Source organism: Plecotus auritus, assembly GCF_963455305.1.
Source record: "Plecotus auritus genome assembly, chromosome: 7".
NCBI lineage: Eukaryota > Metazoa > Chordata > Mammalia > Chiroptera > Vespertilionidae > Plecotus > Plecotus auritus.
In genome coordinates, this window is record NC_137774.1 from 3,276,286 (window position 1) to 3,299,796 (window position 23,511).

The 23,511-nt window shown below is 59.3% G+C and overlaps 2 protein-coding genes across 8 annotated transcripts; one reads left to right on the plus strand and one right to left on the minus strand.

The window, feature by feature from the left end:
* The first annotated feature begins 2,859 nt into the window (after nucleotides 1-2,859).
* On the plus strand, nucleotides 2,860-20,808 carry EXOC7 (exocyst complex component 7). Of its 7 annotated transcripts, XM_080682107.1 has the most exons (21): nucleotides 2,860-2,991; nucleotides 3,191-3,256; nucleotides 4,345-4,529; nucleotides 5,262-5,367; nucleotides 6,858-7,080; nucleotides 7,711-7,878; nucleotides 10,709-10,801; nucleotides 11,671-11,739; nucleotides 12,661-12,806; nucleotides 13,049-13,201; nucleotides 13,388-13,486; nucleotides 13,786-13,848; nucleotides 14,096-14,162; nucleotides 15,131-15,169; nucleotides 15,869-15,934; nucleotides 16,213-16,333; nucleotides 16,525-16,620; nucleotides 17,344-17,407; nucleotides 17,614-17,655; nucleotides 17,761-17,894; nucleotides 18,047-20,808. In XM_080682107.1, the coding sequence occupies exons 1-21, from the start codon at nucleotides 2,932-2,934 to the stop codon at nucleotides 18,147-18,149; spliced, it is 2,163 nt and encodes a 720-aa protein (XP_080538233.1). In that variant the 5' UTR covers nucleotides 2,860-2,931; the 3' UTR covers nucleotides 18,150-20,808. The 7 variants fall into 7 exon arrangements, with proteins under 7 accessions (XP_080538233.1, XP_080538234.1, XP_080538235.1 ...); XM_080682108.1 differs by lacking the exon at nucleotides 15,131-15,169; XM_080682109.1 differs by lacking the exon at nucleotides 11,671-11,739.
* On the minus strand, nucleotides 19,201-22,368 carry ZACN (zinc activated ion channel; the record flags this gene model as incomplete). Its single annotated transcript, XM_080682114.1, has 9 exons — nucleotides 19,201-19,391; nucleotides 19,797-19,961; nucleotides 20,054-20,264; nucleotides 20,389-20,513; nucleotides 21,245-21,414; nucleotides 21,650-21,756; nucleotides 21,885-21,929; nucleotides 22,071-22,195; nucleotides 22,275-22,368. 9 exons carry the CDS (start codon nucleotides 22,366-22,368, stop codon nucleotides 19,201-19,203), a joined length of 1,233 nt encoding a protein of 410 aa, XP_080538240.1.
* Between the last annotated feature and the right edge of the window lie 1,143 nt (nucleotides 22,369-23,511).

Consider the following 23,511-nt stretch of genomic DNA (forward strand, 5'->3'; position numbering starts at 1 on the left):
TCCATTTGCAGGTGGGGAAATGATTTTAGAGCTCACCTGGAGAGAAAAAAAGTGTGCTGTTAAGGGAACATGCAGATTCCAGGAAAGTACATATTTTGTTGTTGTTGTTGTTGATCCTCACCCTAGGATATTTTTTTTAGAGAGAGTGGAAGGGAGAGAAGGAGGGAGGGAAGGAGAGAGAGAGACAGAAGAACTTATTCCGTGTAAAATATGCCTGGGTTTGTATAACTTCATCCAGAAAGTTATAACTGTGGTTCCTTCTGGGACAGAGTAACCACCTGGGGGTCAAGGCAGAGGAGGGCATATATACCTTCTTTGCAGTTTGGATAGAATTACATTGAATTTAAAAAATAGTTTTAGCCCTAACCAGTTTGGCTCAGTGGATAGAGCGTTGGCCTGCAGACTGAAGGGCCCCAGGTTCGATTCCGGTCAAGGGCATGTACCTTGGTTGGGGACACATCCCCAGTAGGGGGTGTACAGGAGGCAGCTGATCGATGTTTCTCTCTCATTGATGTTTCTAACTCCCTCTCCCTTCCTCTCTGCAACAAATCAATAAAATATATTTTAAAAAAATAGCTTTAAAACCAACTTGTAGCTTTGGCCGGTGTGGCTCGGTTGGTTGGAGCGTGGGCCCGTACCCTATAAAGGTGGCGGGTTCGATTTCTGGTCAAGGCACATGCACAAGTTTCACGTGTGGGAAGCAGCCGATCAATGTCTCTCTTTCACATAATGTTTCTCTCTCTCCCTTGCTCTCTCTAAAGTCAATATGTAGCCTGGCCAGTGCAGCTCAGTGGTTGAGCATTGACCTCTGAACCAGGAGGTCACGGTTCAATTTCAGGTCAGGGCACATGCCTGGGTTGTGTGCTGGATCCCCAGTAGGGGGCATGCAGGAGGCAGCCACTCAATGATTCTCATCATGGATGTTTCTATCTCCCTCTCCCTTTCTCTCTGAAATCAATAAACAAATATATATTTTTAAAAACCAAATTGTAGGTTTGACCCCACACGTGGCTGAAAGCACACTAAAAGTTTCCTTTGCTCTCTCTTCCGTAAGAAAGCGTGCAATAGCTGTCCACTCCTGGGCTTTCTTTCATTTTATATATAAAAGGACTTCAAGGAAAAAATAAAATAAAACAAACAACTCTTCTGACCACTGTCAGGTGGCATTGTTGATGGCTGGTGGTTTCTAAATGAAACAAACAAAAAAGAATCTATTTTTTTTATCATTACCGAAAAAAGGAAAATGTGTTTTCTTAGAAGTGTTAGCAATAGAGAGGGAATTTAAACTCACAGTCTAGAAACTAGAGAAACTTGAGCATCCCTAGTACTCTGAATTTTTTTTCCTTTTTTTGCAATGCATCTGTCATATTTAAATGGCTGTGATCCCAGGAGCAGACATGTTGTGGCTGTTCATGTCATAGCATGCACATTTTCAGTATGGCTGCGGGGCCCCGGAAACATTAATGTGGAGGCTGTTACACTTGGAACAGGAGGAGAAGCACAGTCTGGAATCAGGAAGGAAAGATCACTGTTCCTCCCCTCCTCCTTCCCTCTGGAAAGGGAGCCTCAGCCGGCGGAGGGGGCTGGATGATGATGGGCACCCCTGTGTTCTGCACAAGTTTGTGAAGGAAAATCAAGGCTTCCGCTTGCTCCTTTGCGGAAGCAGCTTGTGCCGAGTCTAGCTGGGGAATTACGGAATCAATGTCTCACCTACATGCCTCACACTGGGTTGAGCATGAAGTTAAATGCATCTTTTCATTCTGTCTACCTTTCTTGAGCTATGGTGGTCATAAAAGTAACCTGCTTTTCACAGTGGATTTTCTTGACCATCAGATTGGCAGCTTTGCACAGCAACAAACAAACGATCCTGAGCTGCGGAGCATGGGAGGGGGGCCCAGAGCAGAACCTGTCCCGGCCAGCTGTGTTGATTTAGGCAGCTGACCTCTCTGCGCCTGAGCTTCCTCGGCTGCTGAAGGGACACAACAGCTGTGCCCCACTCGGAAGTTTACTGTGAGGATTAGCCAAGACAGGGAGCAAGAATGGTGTGACAGATAGGCAAACAGAAGGCTCTCACCACATGGCAGCTGGCTACCAAATTACACTTAGTAGAGGACATTTGAGAAAACACAAAAAAGCACACTGTAGTTCATTTACCAAAAATGCAATGAGATTGTACAAAGTTGAAAGTATTTGTTCATTGTATGCATAACCCATGGACACAGACAATAGGAGCGGGGGAAGGGAGCGGGGGCAGGCTAAAAGGAGTCAATTAAGGGAAAAGGGGGACATATGTTATACTTTCAACAATAAAGATTTTGGGGGGGGCTGCCGTAACTGGTTTGGCTCAGTGGATAGAGTGTCGGCCTGCAGACTGAAGGGTCCCAGGTTCGATTCCGGTCAGGGGCATGTACCTTGGTTGCAGGCACATCCCCAGTGGGAGGTGTGCAGGAGGCAGCTGATGGATGTTTCTCTCTCATCGATGTTTCTGACTCTCTATCCCTCTCCCTTCCTCTCTGTAAAAAATCAATAAAATATATTTTAAAAAAATAAATAAAGATTTTTTTGGGGGGAAGAAAGTATTTGTTCACAACCATAAAGGAGTCCCTTCCTTGGACATATAAAGCATGATGTTAGCGATATATTTTTTGAACGTGTACTGTGGGCTAGGTGTTCAGGTAAGTAAAGAGCTGAGTGAGGCTTTCCGGGCTGGTCCACCAGAGCCACACCTCGGCCACACCCAAGATGGCTACTTTCCCAGCCCGTCTCCGTGCCCCGCGCAGGAGCACTTCCGCCTGCCACTCCCAACATGGTCCCACCAGTGCGCTCCGGGGCGGGGCCAAGAGCGGAAGTGGGTGTAACAGGGACGGAAGCCGAGAAGGTACGCACGCAGAGACAAAACACTGGAAGTAGAAGCGGCACCGGGCCGTAGGGATGATTCCCCCGCAAGAGGCGTCCGCCCGGCGGCGGGAAATCGAGGAGAAGCTGAAGCAGGTGAGACTGGGGCTGGGGAGGCGGGGGAGGAGGTGAGGGAAGGCGCCGAGGGCCCCGGCCAGGGCATCTACTCTGGAAGGAGGCCTGGGTGAGAGGGGGCGCTCCCTGCAAGGAGCTGGGCTCGGGGGCGAGGCCGTGAGCCCGGGACGGCGATCTTTAGCCGCGGGCTCCTGGTGATGCCTCCCCTCCGCGCCCCCAGGAGGAGGAGACGCTGTCCTTCATCCGAGACAGCCTGGAGAAGAGCGACCAGCTCACCAAGAACATGGTGAGTAACCCCTCAGCTGGGAGGGGCTGACAGGCCTCCAGATCCCGCAGGAGAGCTCTGCGACCTGGCGGGTCCGGTCCGGTCCGGTCCATAAGGCCTGGGGTTCTGGCCTGGGTAGGGATGGTGGCATTGCGTGGGTTTCTCTAGCAGCAGTGGCGTGTCTGTTACCGCGTTGCCTTCCCCTTGTCCGCCTCCTCATTGAGGATGCTGCTGCCCCCCTGGCCTGGTCTTCGTCTCCTTCTGCAAACACTTAGGGAGGCTGACTTAGGTGGGCTGGGGACGGTCATGTGGCATCCTCACTTCAGGTGATGGGCGGAGGGCAGACAAGACTCAGCCATCTCCCGCCCCCAGGGCTTTGGGGTGGAATGAGATTCCGAAACCGGACAGATCTAGGGTCTAGTCCTCACCCTCCATTTGTTTGCGTGTGGCTCCTGACAGGGAACTCTGAGCCTCAGTTAGCTCATAGGACAAAACAGAGACAATGCCGCGCTCCCCCTGTGGCCGTGAAGGTCATAGGAGCCAATACATGGGGACCCATCTTGCACAGCACCTGGTATACAGTTGGTGCTCAATAAATAGGAGGTTTCTTCTTTGTTTCTAGAGGAGACTGTCAAGCACAAGGTGAGTGAATACAGACTTGGTGTGTGTATGTAGGAACACAGGCATGAAGGCCTAGTCCTCACTAGTGAGATTCACCCTTCGAGAGAGAGGCTTTTGGAAGGGCCAACAATGCATTTGAGGCTACTCCATATGCACCTACTTCCTGTTCGGTCTAGGAAAGCCTCAGAAAGAACAGAAATCGAGATTTGGCTTCAGAGGGGAGAAGGGAAACCATCCTGGGGTGATTATCTTTGGGGGGGAGGTCTTTGGATGCTTGCATTGCCTTCAAATCAAATTTCATCCCATGTGTTTGGACCACCTCCTATGTGCTGAGGATGCAGTGGTGACAGCTGCACCCCCGGCCCTTCCCTCACGGAGCTTATTGTCTAGAAAACCAGAGAAAAAGCAGCAAATGCCCAAGACCTGGTAGGTGTCTAGAAGCCACGCTGGGACAGCCGCGAGGCCTGAGAGCACGTGGTCCCCCGCAGGTGTCCATCCTGTCGTCCTTTGAGAGCCGCCTGATGAAGCTGGAGAACTCCATCATCCCTGTGCACAAGCAGACGGAGAACCTGCAGCGGCTGCAGGAGAACGTCGAGAAGACCCTGTCCTGCCTGGACCACGTCATCAGCTACTACCATGTGGCCAGTGACACTGAGAAGATCATCAGGGAGGGGTGAGCTAAGGCCAGGGGGTCACCTTCCTTTCATTGTGTTTTTTTAATTGGCCTTTTATTTTTTTGTTACTGTTGACATTCTTTTTTTTTTTTTTTAAGAATTTTCCCATTTAAAAAAATATATTTTTATTAATTTCAGAGCAGAAGGGAGAGGGAGAGAGAGATAGACACATCCATGATGAGAGAGAATCATTGATTGGCTGCCTCCTGCACGCTCCCCCCTGGGGATCGAGCCCGCAACCTGGGCATGTGCCCTTGACCGGAATCGAACCTGGGACCCTTTAGTCTGCAGGTCAACGCTCTATCCTCTGAGCCAAACCAGCTAGGGCTATAGTTGACATTCTTTTTTTTTTAAATATATTTTATTGATTTTTTACAGAGAGAAAGGGAGAGGGAGAGAGAGTTAGAAACATCGATGAGAGAGAAACATTGATCAGCTGCCTCCTGCACACCTACTGGGGATGTGCCCGCAACCAAGGTACGTGCCCTTGACCAGAATCGAACCTGGGACCCTTTAGTCCACAGGCCGATGCTCTATCCACTGAGCCAAACGGGTTAGGGCTATTGTTGACATTCTTGATGCCTCCTGGACCAGCGGCGAAGAAGGGGAAGGGGGGTTGGATATATTTGAGCCTGGAGTCCCCTATATTAATTCTCTCCTTTCCCCTTCCAAATGGGTCCTTCTCTTCATCTTCCCTCCAGCCGGGCTGACACAGCTCTGTTCCTTCCCAGCCCCACAGGTAGGCTGGAAGAGTACCTGGGAAGCATGGCCAAGATTCAGAAGGCTGTGGAGTATTTCCAGGACAACAGCCCAGACAGCCCAGAGCTCAACAAAGTGGTAAGGGGCCAGCAGCGTAACGGGAGAGGTGTGGGGACATCGGTCCCTGCCCTGGTCTCATGAGAGACTGAACCAGCTTAAAGGAGAATATAGTAGAATAAACAGAAGCATCTAATATAGTACACGTACTGTAGTCCTGAAGAACTCTGCCTCAGGAATCACAGATATACATTTTTTTAAAAATATTTTTTTATCAATTTCAGAGAGGAAGGGAGAGGAAGAGGGAGATAGAAACATCAATGATGAGAGAATCGTTGATTGGTTGCCTCCTGCATGCCCCCTACTGGGGATCGAGCCCACAACCATTACTTATACAATATAAATTTAACGTTTGATTTTTACAAATGCATTTGGCGTTTTCTTTTCTTTTTTTAATATATTTTATTGATTTTTTTTACAGAGAGGAAGAGAGAGGGATAGAGAGTTAGAAACATCGATGAGAGAGAAACATCGATCAGCTGCCTCCTGCACACCTCCTACTGGGGATGTGCCCGCAACCAAGGTACATGCCCTTGACCGGAATTGAACCTGGGACCTTTCAGTCCGCAGGCCGATGCTCTATCCATTGAGCCAAACTGGTTAGGGCATGGCGTTTTCTTATTGTGGTAAACATACATAATATAAAACTTATCAATTTAACTATTTTTATTTAAAATTTATTTTTATATTACAGTTGACATGCAATATTTTATTAGTTTCAAGTGTAGTGATTAGACATTTATGTGTCTTGTGAAGTGATCACCCTTATAAGTGTAGTACCTACTTGCCACCATACATAGTTATTACAATATTATTGATTATATTCCCTATGCTTTACTTTACATCCCTGTGACTGTTTTAATAATTACCAATTTGTACTTCGTAATCCCTAACCTTTTTCACCTATCCCTCCAACTCCCCTCCCATCTGGCGACTACCAATTTGTTCTCTGTACCTGTGAGTTTATTTCTGTTTTGTTTGTTCATTTATTTTGTTTTTTAGATTCCACATGTAAGTGAAACCATATGGTATTTGTCTTTCTCTGTCTGACGTATTTCATGATTTTGTATGAACATGTTTCCAATTCTCTTACATGTTCTGGATACCTGTCCCTTATCAGATATATGATTTGCAAATAATTTCTCATTCTGTGGGTTTTTTCGCTTTTTTTGATGGTATCATTTACAGCACAGAAGTTTTTAAGGTGACAGTTCAATTTATCTATTTCTTTCCTTGCAAACGCTTTCCTAACAAGAAGACAGGTTGATAGTTCAGTGAGGGGATAATCAGCCATGTTCATGAGCATCTGCTTATGCAGCCCTGGGTTTCACCTGTGCGCATCCAGTTAGAGAACCTGAGCTGAAGGAATGGCCAAGGAAGGCTTCCTGCCTTTCTTCTCTGGGTTTGAGGAAGTGCAGGCAGGGGAGGGGAGAGGAGGGGTAGCCGAATGCCGCAGCAGCAGCAGCAGCAGCAGCGGGCCCTCCTCCTCCTCCCTCCCCTTGCCCCTGCAGAAGCTGCTGTTCGAGCGGGGGAAGGAGTCCCTGGAGTCCGAGTTCCGCAGCCTGATGACCCGGCACAGTAAGGTGGTCTCCCCTGTGCTCATCCTGGATCTGATCGGTGGGGAGGAGGAGCTGGAGATCCAGGAGGAGGTGCCCCTGGAGCACCTGCCGGAGGGCGTGCTCCTGGACGTGATCCGCATCTCCCGCTGGCTGGTGGAATACGGCCGCAACCAAGGTGAGGGGCCGGCCCCGAGGGCCAACAGCAGGGCAGGGCCGGGGGGAGGGGCGGTTTTTTGTTTTGTTTTTAATAAAAAGTTTAGCCATGGCCGGGTGGTTCAGTGGGTTGGAGCATCGTCCCGTACACCAAAAGGTGTGGGATCGATTCCCAGTCAGCGCACACACCTACGTAGTGGGTTCAATCCCCAGTCAGGGTGCGTACAGGAGGCAACTAACGGATGTTTCTCTTTCACATCCATGCTTCTCTCTCAGATCAATAAAAGTCAATAAAATCATTTTGTAACGGCTAAAGTTAATAGTGCTTTTTTCATTCACTGACATTGGTTGTCTCTTTGCCTCCTATAAATTGCTCACATCCTTTGACTCCTTACCTAATCTTTATATTTTTTATCTGAAAATACTTAGCTTCAGAACTTAAAAAAAAATCGTCGGTTCTATTGGGGGATACTTTCCCTTTAAAGACTTTGCCTGATGCGGGGCGAGGCCCTGTGTGTGGCTGCGAGCCTGAGCAGGTGCTAGGAACGGGTGAGCAAGTAGAAATAGTGGGCGCACCGCTGCCCCGTGGAGCTGTTCTGGGGGGAAACGCCGGACCCGGCTGCCACAGGCCCATTGCCACATCTCTCCTCAGATTTCATGAACGTCTACTACCAGATCCGCTCCAGCCAGCTGGACCGCTCCATCAAGGGCCTGAAGGAGCATTTCCGGAAGAACAGTTCTGCCTCTGGGGTTCCCTACTCCCCTGCCATCCCCAACAAGAGGAAAGACACGCCCACCAAGAAGCCCATCAAGCGGCCAGGTGAGTCCCCACCCCGGCCCGGCCCTTTAAGCAGCAGCCGGAAGGAAGGCGGTGGGGCCTGCGTTGCTTTCGGCCACCCTGGGGTTAGCAGCGTCGGCCCCTCCCGCTGCCGGCAGACAGGACAGAAAGCAAGTGTCTGCTCCCCAGCAAGGCCCCACCCAGGAGGCCCTTCTTGCTGCTCAGCAGGGTTTGGGGCTGCATACATGTCTTTGGAGGAGGGAGGGGCGTCAGAGATGTGGAGAGGCAGGGGAATGGGGTGCCAGGGCAGAGCCCCTTGCCGGCCCCTGCTCCTCCCCTGTTGTCCCTCCAGGAGGCCAGGCTGCGACAGCCAAGCGCGGGGGATGGGATGGGCAGCCTTCAGCTCCCAGCAAGCCAGGGCGGCTGGAAGTGGCGTGGCTGAGAAGGGGGTGGGAGACTTGATACTTTCACAGTGGGTCCCGAGGGAAAACCCTAGCCCGCCCTCGCGGAGGAAGTGCGCTTGGCTCTCGGGCCGCACTGCGAGTGAGTGCCTTGCGGCGGGCCGTAGCGGGAGGGGTGCTGAGGGCGAGAGGCCTGGGCCGTGGATTGCTGCTGTCCTGGGTGAGCAGCTCGGTATCCCTGTCCCTGGCGTCATGTCCCCACAGTCCGTGCAGGTAAACTGCCCTGTGTGCACCGCAGCTTGGCAGGCTGGGCTCAGGCTGCAGGCACTGCCCCAGGGTGGCCTGCGGGACCCGCCCCTGGTGACAGGCTCCCTTTGTCCGGCCCTGCCTGCCCTGCCCCTCTGAGGGGTCTGTTTGCACCCCTTAGGGTTTGGAAATGTGGCAGAGTAGAAGCTGCCCTGGGGGCACAGCCAGGCGAGTGTTAGGGAAGCTGGCGGGCCTGGAAGGAAGGCACTGCCTTCTCCCCTGCAGTGTGGGTGCCCTGGCCGCTCCCCCAGAAAATCAGTGACTCCACTAAGCTGGCGGGCTTGGCCGAGGCTGCGGCTGCTGCACGCGGGCCATCCCGTCCCTCTCTGTGCCTCTGTGCTGAGCAGGGGCTGTGTCTGGGAGGCCGCCTGGGCCAGCCGGTCTGTGCTCGGTTCCCCTCCGTCTCTTCTCTGCCAGCCCCGGGAGGCCCTGGGACCCGATGTGCTCTGCCCCGGGGTGCTGGCTGGCCATGCAGGGACAGGGCCTTCCGGGAGGAGGGGCTCACCGTGGACCGAATCCCTCCTTGGCTTGTAGACCCAAGAGGGAAACTAGCTGGGAGGACCCCATGTTCCTGTGGGGGTTCGAGAGTTGTCAGGAGCTGGTGGGCTCAGGACTGGTGTCAGGACTAGGGAATCGTTCCCGGCGTGGGGAGAGGAGCAGGGAGAAGAAGGTGGGTGGCCGTGAAGTGCCAGCCTCAGCGCTGTCCATGGTGACTGGGTGCCTGATGGTCTTGGCAGCTGCCAACAAGCAGCCCCGCCGCACACCCATCGCCTGTGCTGGCTGCGCTCCAGAAGGCCCAGCGGGCCCATCTGCTCCCGCTCAGCTGCGGGGCAGGAATCTGATGTGCTCATTAGCGGCCGCTCACTGCACACCGGGAGGGAGACAGGTGCTGAGCCGGGGCCCCGTGTTATTAGCGGCTAGCGGTGGCGTGGTGCGAACAGGAAGAAATGAGCCCCGATTTTGCTTCTTCACCCCTCTGTGCTCCTCTGGGGCGCGGCCAGGACTCGGCAGACTGGCTGTGCTCGGAGATGCGGGGGAGATGCAGGGGGAGATGTGGGGGAGATGTGGGGGAGATGTGGGGGAGATGCGGGGGAGATGTGGGGGACGGGCTGCGGCTCCAGGGCAGGCAGCGTGCTCGCTGTGGGAGATGCTGGTTTACTTCCCCCCACGTTCTGCCCTGCGGTGTCTGGTTCCCCAGAGTGGCCGACCCGAGGCTGGGCGCTCAGTTTGGTTTTCGTTGTTTTGAATTGTGACACTAACTGTTGTTCTTCCCCCGTGCCAAGAGCATGCGCCCTTTCCTGCGGCCCTCCCTGGCTCCCCACGAGGCTCTGTTAACCCCTCTCGCTCTTGAGTTTTTCTGGTCACTTTGGTGGTTTGGGTAACCGGTGTGTGGGCCAGGCTGCGTCCGGGTCTCCAGCCTTCGTCCTGGCACTCCCTCCCAGGGGCTCCTTCCGTCTCACCAGCTCCCATGCTGCTTTCTGACTGCTGGTGGGCTACTTGCCAACACTGAGCATGCCCAGGGAGCTGTGCCTGGCGCTCCGTGGGGCGCAGGCCTCCCAGCCTCCAGGTGCCCGGCCTCTGTCCTGGGTCGTAACTCCAGGTGTGAGAGCTTTGTCACCAGCTCCTCCAGCCTGAGCCCTCGCCTGTTTAGATTTCGGGAGTTCTTTTTACTGGGGCTCCTCTTGGTGGGTCTTTGTCCGCCTCGTCTCCTTCACCCTCCACATGAGCTCTCAAATGAGCTCAGGCCAGAACAGAGAGGGTCAGCAGCAGGATGGGGAGGCCCCGGGGAATGTGTCCACCCCTCCGTCTCCATCTGCTGGGTCTCCCGCGGCCTGGGGAAGGTCTGCTGGGGGAGGCAGGTCTGGGCGAGCTCACTGTGGGGCCGGGTGTGGGCTGGGCGTGGAGGGCCGCTGCTGGGAGAGGGGGCTCTGGGCGAGCTCACTGTGGGGCCGGGCGTGGGCTGGGCGTGGAGGGCCGCTGCTGGGAGAGGGGGGTCTGGGCGAGCTCACTGTGGGGCCGGGCGTGGAGGGCCGCTGCTGGGAGAGGGGGGTCTGGGCGAGCTCACTGTGGGGCCGGGCGTGGGCTGGGCGTGGAGGGCCGCTGCTGTTTTCTCTCACTCATTTCCTAGGTCTTCTTATCTCCTCTCTGTGTGGCTCTGGTGACAGGGACGATCCGGAAGGCTCAGAACCTTCTGAAACAGTATTCCCAGCATGGTCTAGATGGGAAAAAGGGGGGCTCTAACCTCATTCCTCTGGAAGGTAATCACCCCGTGTTCCTCTCCCGCTCCCTTCTCCTCCGTCGTGTGTTCACTCCCGCGGCAGGGCAGAGCCTCCAGCCCCAGGAGGGCCTCGGGAGGACCCTGAGAGGGGACGGTGGGGCTGCCCGTCCCTGTGCCACGCGCTCCAGCTGGCGCAGGGACAGGTTGTGGCCTTGGCCTGGTCCTGTCTGGCTGATGGCAGCTCTGCCCTCCCTGGGGCTCCCCCTCCTCCCCTCCCTGTCTCTGTCCTTGTCTCCTGTTTGAACTCAGGCAGAGTTCTTTGCCGTGGGCAGCCCTTTCACGCTGAGATCAGCGGTGGCAGGACCAAGCTGGCCTAGGCCTCCTGGTCACCCCCAACTTTATAGGGGGGGCGGTGCAGCAAGGGGACAGGCAGCTGGTCGGCCACATCCCTTTCTCATGTCAGGAAGGACAGCCCCCCCTGGAGGACCTGGCCCTCCTTCATAAGAATGAGCTGGGGACAAGAAGGCTATCCCCGTTCCCTCGCAGTGACATTTCTCTAACTGGGTCTCCCCCACGTCTGGCGAGATAACCCCCTGGGGCCGGGCATCAGCCGCCCCAAGGCTGCCGGAAGCCCCTCACCTGTCCTTGGCCTCGCGGCTTTCTCTTGGCCTCCGGGCCTGGGGAAACCAGCTCCCAGGGATGGCCTGGCGCTGCACGTCAGGCTTGAAACGGCTGTTCCCAGGGTGGCCCGCGGCAGAGGAGGGGCTCAGAGCGCCCTCCAATGCCCCTTCCCCGACCCCCCTCTCACACCCCTCCCGGAGATCGAGGGCTTCTTCCCGGTCCCTGAGGGCCAGCCCGCCCGCCCCTGGATAAACGCTGCTTGTGTTTGTGCGGCCGACGTCTCGCTAGGTCACGAGCATGATTTCCGAGTTAAGCACCTGTCCGAGGCCCTGAACGACAAGCCCGGGCCGCTGGCCGGTGAGTACGCAGCCCCGCCCAGCCGCGGGCAGCCGCTGCCGCCTCCCCAGCCACCACCGGAGGGCCCAGCAGGATGGGCCAGACCTGTCGCTCTCGCCTTCCATCTCTCTCCTTCGGGCACGAGGTCTCCTTGCCGCCCTCCAGCTGGGAGTGTGCACCTGGTTCTCGGGGCCCGGGCCAAGGGGAGAAGTGGCCGCTCCTTGGAAGGCAGGCCGAGAGGGGAGGTGGCGCCCTGGCGGGCAGGGAGCCCGACATCGGCTTCACCAACAGCTCCGACTCCTGGGAGCCCATCCCTGGGCGCGTAGGACTAGGTCCCCTGCCCCAGCCTCCAGCAGTGGGATCCAGTCTCCTCCTGGGCAGCTGCTAGCCAGGGAGCCCTCCCTCTCTGGGGCTCACACTGCCTCTTCAACTTGGACCCCGTGCCAGCTGGCCTCAGAGGCCGGAGCCCACGGCCTTCCTACAGGTTCCGGAAGCCTGGCCGGGCTGGCCACCGCCCTCGGAGGCCCAGCGCTTTCTGAGATGGCTGTCCCCTTGGTGGACTGCCGCCTGCCCCCCAGCTGCCCTCTTTCCACACAATCCGGACTCCTCCTTCCTGGGGCCATACCCTCTCCAGGGAGTCCATTTAGGGACCCTCCTCTTCCCCTGTTATCTGTCACCCGCACCTCCCGTACCTGGCACTCTGGGCCCTAAATCCCGCCCATGGCAGAGCTCAGAGTGAAGCCAGGACAAAGGCTGGGGCCAGCCATTTTCCCCTTCAGCCCACGGGGCCTGCTGGCGTCCTCAGCTCTCTGCCCGCACAGTCTCCCTCCTCCCCGTCTGGGGCCAGTCTGGACCCCCGGCCAGGAGCTGGGGAGACCCTCGCCCCGCAGCAGGGAGAGGGCTGTCCCCAGACCAGCAGCTCAGCGCCCCGCTGTCCCGTAGGGAGAGACGACATGCTGGACGTGGAGACGGACGCCTACATTCACTGCGTCAGCGCCTTCGTCAAGCTGGCGCAGAGCGAGTACCAGCTGCTGGTGGAGGTCATCCCCGAGCACCATCAGAAGAAGACCTTCGACTCCCTGATCCAGGTGCGGCCCCGCCCAGGCCGGGCCCTTACCGAGCTGTCACCGCAGCGTGGGCCCGGCCTGTGGCCTGTAGCCTCCAATACAGCCACCTCCTCCCCCCGCGTCCTGGGGATCCGTCCTGGTGGTGCGTCTGGTCGGCACCTCCCATCAGAAGCACCCTGGCTCCCCTCACCCCTCTGGGTGCCCTCACCGCCCGTGGGAGCCAGCTCTCGCCTCTGGCCCCTGAGCCGCGTCCTCACCCTCAGGATGCACTGGAGGGGCTGATGCTCGAGGGGGAGAACATCGTGTCCGCTGCCCGGAAGGCCATCGTTAGACACGACTTCTCGGCAGTGCTCGCCATCTTCCCCATCCTGCGGCACCTCAAGCAGACCAAGCCCGAGTTTGACCAGGTGCTCCAGGTACGTGGTTGGCGAGGGGCTTGGGGACGTGGGGAGGAGGGATCCACCACGTGCTCTGCCCCACACGTCTGCTCGGGGGTGAAGGAGGCACCCCCCGGTGAGGGGCAGGGGAGCAGCTGGAAGGAAGGGGTGCACGCCCCCCTGCCTGCGGCGGGGACGGGCAGCTGTGCCGCTCTGTCCTCTCAGGGAACAGCTGCCAGCACCAAGAACAAGCTGCCCAGCCTCATCACCTCCATGGAAACCGTTGGCGCCAAAGCGCTGGAGGACTTCGCTGACAACATCAAGGTGATCTCCCTCCTTCCGCTGCAGGGCCACCTGGCTGTGGGCCCTTCAGGGCGCAGGCTCCGGGCGGGGCGGGTCTGCCGGAGGGATGGCTCCTGTCAGCACCCATCGCCTCCCTCTCTGGGGGCTCCAGGCCTGAGGCTCCTGCCCCTGTTTCCTGGCATGTGCATCTTGCTCCCCTTTGCGCCTTAAGGCGTGTCCTGACACCTGTCTGCCAAGAGGTGGCGCCAGGAGCAGGCTGAGGGGCGTGGGGTGGGGTGGGGCCTCCTTGGGAGCTCTCCCAGGGAGTGCTGTTTCCACAGAACGACCCGGACAAGGAGTACAACATGCCCAAGGACGGCACCGTGCACGAGCTCACCAGCAACGTAGGTGCTGCCGGGCCCGGGGGGTGGGGGCCCCCAGGACCTCGAAGTGCTCAGCACCTCAGCAGACCCGGCCTTCCCTCAAAGCCCGAACCCAAAGTGGGATCAAAGTTAGCAGCCACCGTTTTCACTTGGCAGACCCCCCCCACCCCCCGCCCCGGGCCCTGAACTTGCCTGTCACACAGGATGTGCTGTGGGAGTGCCTGACCTCCGGGTCCTGCCCTCACCTTCCTGACCATTCCCCACACAGGCCATCCTTTTCCTGCAGCAGCTGCTGGACTTCCAGGAGACGGCAGGTGCCATGCTGGCCTCCCAAGGTACTTGGCACCTCCCAGCGGGGCCCCAGCCCCGTGCCCCTCCTCCCTCTTGCCTGGAGATGCGGGGTGAGCCCCCCAGCGGCACTGCCGCCTCTGGTGAGAAGGTCGCCTCCAGCCTGTGCAGTGGGATGGAGACGTGGCCAGGGGCAGGACCCTGAGCTGGCCGGGCCCTCAGGGTGGGCTCAGAGGCCGAGTGTCCCGAGAGCCGGTTTGACGGCCTTTCCTGCCCGACCTCTGCCCCAGGCTCCCTCTGGAGAGCACGCTTGTGCTTGAAGGTGCCCTTCCTGCCCGCCCTCGTCCACATTTCCCACCTTCTCTTGTGCTCGCCTGTCCCCCTAATGCAGGGGTCCTCAAACTTTTAAAACAGGGGGCCAGTTCACTGTCCCTCAGACCGTTGGAGGGCCGGACTATAGTTTAAAAAATAAACTATGAACAAATTTCCTATGCGCACTGCGGGCCCGGGACGAGTCGGCTGCTAAGCAGGACAGGCAGCGGCACCCGGCGGGCCAGATAAATGTCCTCGGCGGGCCGCATGTGGCCCGCGGGCCGTAGTTTGAGGACGCCTGTCCCCCTAATGAGTCTCACACTGTAGCCACTGGGAGGCTGGCATCTCGGGGCCAGCCTGGTGTCTTCCTGGGGTTGGCACAGGAGGGTACATGCATTTCCAGCTGTTCCAAGCACTGAGTCTCAGCCCGGCGTGTCTGGGCCCCGGGCCCTACCTGCTCCCCCATCTGAGGGCACAGAGCCAGGGGCAGCCTCAGCCTGTGGCTCTCAGGTCTCCACTTCGCTGCGTGCTCCCTGGTCCCCGTGGGTCTGGCTTGGGTGTGTCCTGCTGTCTGTCCTGGCTGTCGTGGGGAGCGGTCTGCTTGATGGGATGACACAGCTGTTTCTAACCTGTTTTTGCACTTTGCATCTTTCTCTCGTCTTTGTCTCCCTCCTCCCCTGTCGCACTGCCTTTCACTCCGTAGTTCTTGGGGACACATACAATATTCCTTTAGACCCCCGAGGTAAGCGCAGGGCTCTGCAGCCCCATCCTCCCTCTTGAAGCCCCATGAGTGAGGTTCCCTGGGGACAGAGGCCCCTGGCAGACGCAGGACCTATTGGGGAGTGGGGGTCAGAGGGCACCTGGTCCCTTCAGGGTGCTTCCTGCTCTCGAAGCTCCCTCATGGCCACTTTCTGTCTCTGAGGTTATCCAGGCAGCGTCCTGCTGCCCCAGCACGCTGGGACACCCTCCAGCCTAGCCCAGCTCCTGCCTGCCCGCCCTCACCCCACCTTGGCCCTTGCTCTGTGTAGGCAGGTCCCCTCTGCAGAGCACCGTAGAGGAGGTGGGACATGGGGAAGGAGGTGGCCATGGAGCCCATTCTGACTCCCATCCTGACAGATGGGATAGGTGGGCCATGATGCCACCCAGCAGGGGGCGGGGGTTGGAGGTCCTGCCAGCCTTCCTGCTGATGGTGGGCCAGCCTGGCACCACAGAGGGGCTTGCCCTGGGCTCCAGAGAGAGTCCGAGGCAGCGCTCCATGCAGTGGGCGGGAGCCCTGAGCCCGCGGACACCAGCTCTGCCCCAGCTCCCTCTGTCCCAGCAGCCAGGGGAAGGAAGACTCAGAGGCCCCTCCCCACTGGCCCTCAGCTGCCCCTTGGGCTGAGGGGAGGCCAGAGAGGGTCCAGGCTGCGGCCGCTGCCATAGCCGGACTTCTCTCTCTCAGAGACCAGCTCCTCAGCCACCAGCTACAGCTCCGAGTTCAGCAGGCGCCTCCTGAGCACCTACATCTGTGAGTCTGCAGCCGGCAGCAGCCCCGCCCCATCCCTGCTCAGCTCCGCCTCCGTTCTGTGCTCCTGCTATTCCCGCTTGCTCCTGAGCCCCAACCCTTGGAATCACAACCTAACCTCTGGCTCCGGGGCGGAGGGGCTGGGCAAAGGGCTCCTGAGGCTTGTGGCGTCTGGAGTTGGGGAGGGACAGGAGTGATGGGAGGACTTGGTTTGGGGGCCTGGGATTGGGTGGTTTGGGTCAAACTGCCACGTGGGCATGGCCACATCTTTCCCTGTGCAGGTAAAGTCCTGGGTAACCTGCAGCTGAACTTGCTGAGCAAGTCCAAGGTGTACGAGGACCCAGCTCTGAGCGCCATCTTCCTGCACAACAATTACAACTACATCCTCAAGGCCCTGGAGAAGTAGGTGCCCGGGGCTGGCCGTGCCCTCCGTGTGCCCAGTGGGAGGGCAGGGCTTTCCTCCTCGCTGCCCCAGGACCAGGGGCGTGCGTGCTGCCTTCTTAGAGCTCTTGAAGGTGGGGTGGGAGGTCAGGCTGCCCAGACCCACAGCCAGTCCCGTCCCCTCTACACTGTCCCCTACCCCTATCCCCCAGGTCGGAGCTGATCCAGCTGGTGGCCGTGACCCAGAAGACTGCCGAGCGCTCCTACCGGGAGCACATCGAGCAGCAGATCCAGACCTACCAGCGCAGGTGCGAGGCTGCCCTCCACTCACCCCACCCCTGCACCCACCACTCACGCTCCCTTCTCAGTCTCAGGACACTGGGCCCCGTTGGAGTGGGGTCAGTAACAGGGAACTGTTGTCCTGTGGACCCAATCCTTCTCTTGCGTTGTTGTCAAAATCATGGGGTGGCAATGGGAGCCCCCCCCACACCACTGCTGGCTCCCTAGGGGGCCTTGGTGCTAGCCTCTGCAGAGGGCAGACTGCCTGCCTGCGAGGGTGAAGCTAAGCGTAGTTGAAGGGCTGACGTCAAAGTACGGGCAATGTTTGGCCCAGGCGAAGAGCAGGTTGCAAGAGCGCTTGACCTTGACTGAGCGTCGCTCTCTCTCCTGCTGCGGGTTTGTGTGTCCCTCAGTGTCCTCCCTTCCCAGGACGCTCCGCCTCCTTTCCTCCTCCCCTGCCGCCCCGTCTTCACTTGCCAGGAGGCTGCTGTGCAGCGTAGTTGATGGAACTAGTATTCGTTCAGTTTACTGACTGCTCCGTTTCCTGTTCCAGTTTTAAAAGTGAGCACCTCAAACGCTTTCTGTTCCCGAGGAAACACCTCAGTTGTGACCCAGATGGATCCCTGCCCCTACCCATCCCCCCGCCGCCCCCCCCCCCCCCACCCTAGATCCAGAGAGAACAATAACACACACACACAGCAAACCAGACCCGGAGCAGCTGCCTGAGGCTGCCCTGCTTCCTCTCCCTGCAGCTGGTTAAAGGTGACCGACTACATCACCGAGAAGAACCTGCCTGTGTTCCAGCCGGGAGTCAAGGTGGGCTGAGGGCCTGGGCTGGGAGGGGTGTCTGGCAGGTGTCATCCTGTTTGCCATGGCTCTGGGAGAAAATGGACAAGAGTCCCTGTGGGGTGAGAGCAGAGGATGCCTGTGGCCATCGGAGCAGCAGGAGAGGGCGGGGCTCGGGCGCTGGGGGAGGCGCGGGGCAGGTGCCTCTCTCTGAGGAGAGCTGTCTCGGCCCCCAGCTCCGGGACAAGGAGCGGCAGGTGATCAAGGAGCGGTTTAAGGTGAGTTGGGAGCCCGTCCCTTCCCCTGCTGCTGCTGCTGCTGCTGGAGCCACACATTCAAACCTTTGTCTCCGGGTCCCTTCTCTCCCCGCCTGGTGGTGGCAGGGCTTCAATGATGGCCTGGAAGAATTGTGCAAGATCCAGAAAGCCTGGGCCATCCCCGACACGGAGCAGAGGGACAAGATCCGCCAAGCTCAGAAGCACATCGTCAAGGAGACCTACGGGGCCTTTCTGCACAGGTGAGCCCCCCCCTCCTCCCCCGCGGCTCAGTGCTCTGCCTCAGGAAGACACCAGGCAGGGCCGGTGCCCAGGGACACCCCACGGGGAGGCCTTAGACTGCGGCGGAGCGGGGAGGAGGGCGGGCCTCCCCTCTGACCTCAGTGCCTGGCAGGTACGGCAGCGTGCCCTTCACCAAGAACCCTGAGAAGTACATCAAGTACCACGTGGAGCAGGTGGGCGACATGATCGACCGCCTCTTTGACACCTCCGCCTGAGCCTGCACACTCCCTGCGGTGGCACCAGGCAGCGTGGTATTGGACACATAAACCGCGTTAACCTGCCTCGGCCCGGGGTGTGTGGTGTCCTCTGGGACAGGACGTTCTTCACTGCCCGGCCGGGAGCCCTGGCCCTGGGCCCTGGAGTCCTGGTTTGTGCCTCTCCCCGCGCCCTCTCCCCGCGCCCTCTCCCCACGCCCTCTCCCCGCCCCCCCCCCCCCATTCTCCACCAAACCAGCACTGCCCTGCACGGCTTCCTGCGCCCCTGGGCTTGTGTCCCTGCCGCAGCCTGCAGGGGCCACGTGTGGGCTTCAAGACGGGAAAGGACAGAGGAAGACAAAGGCCTTGCCCACGCTGCCTTGTGAGCACGAGCAGGAGGCAGAACCACCCCCGCCCCCCCTACCCCCCCCCCCCCGCCAGCCCAGTTCACAGCGGGGGAGGGGGAGTGGGGAGCGCTCCCCCTTCAGCTCAGGCACATGGGTGGGGAGGCACAGGCCACATGGCCGCAGAGGGCCTCGCGCAAAACCCAGCAAGCTTCACCTGCTCGGAATCCGTGCCGACAACACATGCCCCATTGCCCACATCCCGAGGGCTGCGTGTTCTGCCCCCGGGAGGCTCTCTCCCCAGTCCCTCTGGGGTCCAGCACACCTCAGCAGCTCAGGAGTTCTGACCACCCCAGGCGGCCTGACCCTCAGAGCCCCGAATCCTGGCCCCCATGCCTCCTGGCCCAGGCCCAGCAGCAGGAGTCCCAGGAGGAGCAGGTGTAGGGGTGGGGGCTGGGTGACGAGTGGCCACTGGTGAGAAGTTCAGGAATGGAGTGGGGGCCCCACCTACATAGGACAAGAGAGAACAGCTGAGCTCAATGGAAGCGGACCCTTGGGGGGCACTTGCACTTGGGTGATGGGTTTATTTCACACTCGTTGCTTGTGTGCTAACAGAAGGGAAAGCTCAGAGGGGCCTGGGGGCCCCCAGGCTTAGGGAAGAGTTGGCCTCCTGTCTCCAGAGACTCTGTCAGGGCCCACCCCAGGTCTGCAGCCCCAGCCCTGCCCTGTTACAGCCTCGGCTGCCCCCCGTGGGGTACGGCCTCGCCAGGGGCTGGGTCAGATTTGCACGTTGCCCACATCCAGAGTCCAATGAAGATGAACTGGCTGCACACCACCCCTGCCACGTAGAGCAGGAAGAAGGTGTGGTCGGCAACCTCAGCCCAGCTCCTCCATGATCCCGCGGCGCCTCTGGTGGCCCCTGCGGGGGAGAGGCAGGAGCAGAGGCAGGAGCTGTACTCCAGGGCTCGCCCCACCCCTCTCCGAGCAGGACCCCAGGCACTGGCAGCAGTTTCTCCCTTCCATGGATTCCCAACTAGTGGGAACGGCACTGCCCACTCCAGGCCACCTCGAGTTGAAACCCTTGTAGAGAGGCTCACAAGGCAGGGTCACCTCGCGGAGCGCAGTCACCAGGCCTTCAGGGAAGCTCACCTCGCTCCCTGCTCAGACCTGCCGCTTCCAGGGCCGATGTGGGGAAGCTCAGGGATGGGGGCCAGCAGAGTGAGTGCCAGGGACCTCTAGCCCAGCGACCCCAACCCCACTCCCAGGGGTGCAGCTTGCCAGCTCAGCCCCATCAAACCTGCTCCCAGCCTCCTTCCTCACCCACCTTCAGGATTAGGCCCCGCAGCCTCATGAACTTGCTGCTCCCCTCCTGGGGCTGGGCTGGGGCTGCGCTTGGCCCTGAGATGGTCCCAGGCCAGCAGCCCCGCCAGCAGCACGGACTCCATGGTGCTGACGAAGAGCAACAGCAGCAGGATGGTGAAGTAGTGAACTGGGGAGGGCCAGGGCTAAGTCAGGGGCCACGCCTGTGCCTCCAGTGCCCAGGGAGCTGAGCAGAGGGCCAGGGGAGGGCACAGGGCTTACTGAGCAGTGGGTTGCAGGAGGAGGAGCTGGGCAGGGCCTGCACCAGGGAGGAGTGGAAGACGAGGTAGCCCAGCAGCAGGGTCACCTTGTAGGCCGTGCGCTCCGCGGCCTGCAGGGGCAGCAGCCCCCCACACATGTCAGCCAACAGCAGCGCCTCCCCAGGGACTAACAGAGCCATGACGGCCTTCAGTGCTGTGTTCTGTAGGTGCAGCTGGAAGGAATAAGGTTGGGGCTTTGGGGGGGTGTGCAGGAGTGGGCAATAGAAGGTGATGTCATGCCTCTGGCTCTGCATCCTTGATGCCCCTGCCGCCCTCGTCAGCCACCTGCTGACTCACCGACACCTGGAAGCAGGGCACCAGCTGCTGGGGCGGGACTTGGGTTTTCAAATCCCGAACTACATACTCCCTCTTGACACTCACGATCTCATTCACCACGTGGGCCTGGAACTCCAGCTCCATCACTGGGAGAGGGCGGGGAGAGAGCAGTGAGCTGAGAATTACTGCTGCCCCCCAACCTCCTGGGAGCAGGGGCAGGCTCAAGCTGGTGCCCAGGGGTGATGGAGACTTCCAATGGCTGCTGGGCAGACCTGGAGGTGAAACGGCCATGCAAGGGTTTTCCCAACCTTATTTGCGCCCCCACACCCCTTTCAAGTTTTCTCCAGTCAGAGGAAGGGCTTTTTCAGATTCATAGACGGATTTTCATTGTAAAAAATAAATGCACTTGGCCCACTTCACGGAGGGGGCGCTGTTGCAGACTCATCCACCAGTGTCTCATCTCACACCTGAAATACTAGTGGGCGGCCGCTGTGGCATTGCCCAGGGGGGATGGGTGTCAGGGAAGGGTGGGCCTTCTGCCAAGGTGGGCATCACCCGGTGGGTCTGTGGGTGTTGCCTGGGTGGCTACACCTCCAGGATGTCTCCAGGGGTGAGGCCGCAGCAACCTGAGCTGATACCAGTGGCCCAGCTGCTGCAGTTTGGCCCGGCTGTTGAGGGCAGTTGCTTTGCTAGCTGAGGCGGAGCGGGGAGACTGGAATGGGGCCGCAGGGAGCACTGGGCGACGGGGCTGCTGGCTGAGTGGGAGGGGCACGGTGAGAAGCATGTTCTGCTTCTAGGCTTGTTCAGCTCCCCTGAGCCGGGGTGGATGGGTGTGGACACAGGCCCGCTATCCATCCCGCCCCTGTCTGGTCTGCACCAGTATTGCTGAGAGCGTAGAAGCTGAGGGTGCAGTTGCTCTGGTCTCTGGGGAAGTGGAGGAGCTCGAAGTCACAGTTGGTCTCCGTGGTGAGGGCCAGGTAGAGCTCGACGTGGCCATCTTGGTCCACTTGGGCCCGTGGACTCGGGTCCTGCCAGTCCACCCAGAGCCTGTGGGGAAAGGCACCACAGCCAGAGCCCCAGCCCCCTCTGAAGGGGGAGGGGAGAGATGGGCATACGCCCAGCTGCCATCCCCTGCCCTCAGGGTTCCCAAAGGGAGGGGAACAAGGGGCAGTGAAGGCGCGACATGCCCGTGCTCTGCCAGGGCCACCAGGAGAGGGCATTTACTAAGGGCATCTATGGGGGAAGACAGGGACGTGCAGTAGTTCCTGGGACGAGAACTCACGCCTCCTGGATAGTGAGTCCCGGTGTCCACAGTGCATCCCAGGGCAGTGTAAGCACGCGCCGCGGGTACACACTCGCGTTCCAGGCTAGGCGCGTGTCCAGCCAGGACTGGGGACACAAGGACCCCACTAAGGCTCTGGCTCTGTATGTACGTGCCTCTCGGCTTGGCAGGTTGAAGATGGTACTTCTGAGCTGGACTCAGAGCTGGTTCTGCCCCACCCCCCAGTGGCTCTCACCAGCCGAAGCAGCAGCATGGAGGACACCGTGTACCGAAGGATGTCCTGGGGAGGGGGCAGCGGGTCACCTGAGGGCTGGCTGCCACGTGACACAAGGAGGCAGGAGCGCACAGCACTCCAGGGACTTGGTCCCGTCCCATGCCCGCTCAGCACGGGCCCGCCCCTCCTTGGCCAGAGGACACTCACCACGTTAAACACGTTTGTCACGAACACCTGCACGGCCACGAGCAGGGGCGCGCTCCCGTTGCTCGGAATCTGGGTGGCTTCATGAACTTGCAGCGGTGAGTTGAGGCCGAACAAGGACGGCCAGGCTGAGGGATGGAGGTTGAGGTCACCTGGGTGCGTCGGGGCCCAAATCCCAAAGCTCATGACCATCCGCCTTGCACCTACCAACCGCCGGGGCACGGAGGCTGCGGCCCAGGACCAAGGGCCTCGTGGTGCCAAGTCCAAGCAAGGCGAGGTGGAGCAGGAGCCGCAGGGCCATCATCCGGGCTACAGAGGGCGGTGGGGCAGCAACGCCCAAGCTACACCTCTGCTTCAGGCTCTTCTCTGGGGGACTGAGCAGTTGGTCAAGGCAGCTGCTCTGCGCAATGACCCTGGAGCCTTGGGCTTGGCACCCCCACCCCACCCTGGGTTCTGCAAACATCCGGAGACAAAGCCCAGGACCAAGCCCTGCCCACCCTGCACCTGCCTGGGCTTCCGTCTGTCCTGCTCCACTTGCACCACCTGGAACCATCCACCCCTCCTTCCAGTCCAGGCAGGTGCCTTTCCATAGTGGTGCCGGCTAAAAACTCCAAGTGCCCTGCACTCCACGTTGTGAGATGGGCACAGCCTTTGAGAGTGACCTGCCTCTCCTTCAACACTGAACCGACCTCATGTGAAAAGCCTGGGCTCAAGGACTCCAGGAGCGGGGAACCCGGGGACAGGGGGGCGGGGCGGTTAGTTCAAGAGCAAAGCGCCCGGGCGGTCCTGTTCGCGCACCAGATTCTCGGCCTGCGCCAGGCAGCAGTGTTCAGAGCCACAGGTGTGGCCCCGGGACAGGACCCGCGGGGGCGAGGGGGTAGGCACGACTTTCTTGTCCCAAAGAAGAACCCGAGCTGTTGGAGACCTGGGCCCAGACAGCTGCAGCTCGGGGAGGACACCCCAAGGCTTGCAGTCTGTAGGCGCGCATAGGGCTGCTGAGACTCGAAAGGGCCCCAGGGAGCCGGAAGCCGCCGAGGCCCCGCCACACACGGGCGCACGAACGCTGCTAGGAACATAGTGCCTGCGTCCGCCATCGAACTGTATGGAGCGCTTAGCCACCCTGCCTGTCTGGGCCACACGCATCGGCGGCGGCGGGTTTGCCGATCTATTTGCCCCAGGCGCTTCCAGATGGCCGCGTGCAAAGAGCCTTCGCCTGGCGCCTGCTCCCCAGCCTCGCGCGTTCGGGAATCTCTACGCAGATTTTTAACTCCGCCGTCATGAGTGCGCATTCCCGCACCCAATCAGCCAAAGTGAGACTTCTTACCGCAGAACCTCAAGACAGCGCGTCACTGCACGTGAAATGGTTTGCGCATTTTATTAACAGAGGAAACCAGCCACCCCTCCCCGACCTCTGACTCCAGTCCTTGAACTCACAAGCGTACCC

Coding starts and splice junctions, on each gene's coding strand:
- EXOC7 (XM_080682107.1), top strand. CDS start 2,932: ATGATTCCCCCGCAAGAGGCGTCCGCCCGGCGGCGGGAAATCGAGGAG. Junction 3,257..4,344: donor ACCAGCTCACCAAGAACATG/GTGAGTAACCCC, acceptor GGTCCCCCGCAG/GTGTCCATCCTGTCGTCCTT. Junction 13,202..13,387: donor AGTTTGACCAGGTGCTCCAG/GTACGTGGTTGG, acceptor CTGTCCTCTCAG/GGAACAGCTGCCAGCACCAA.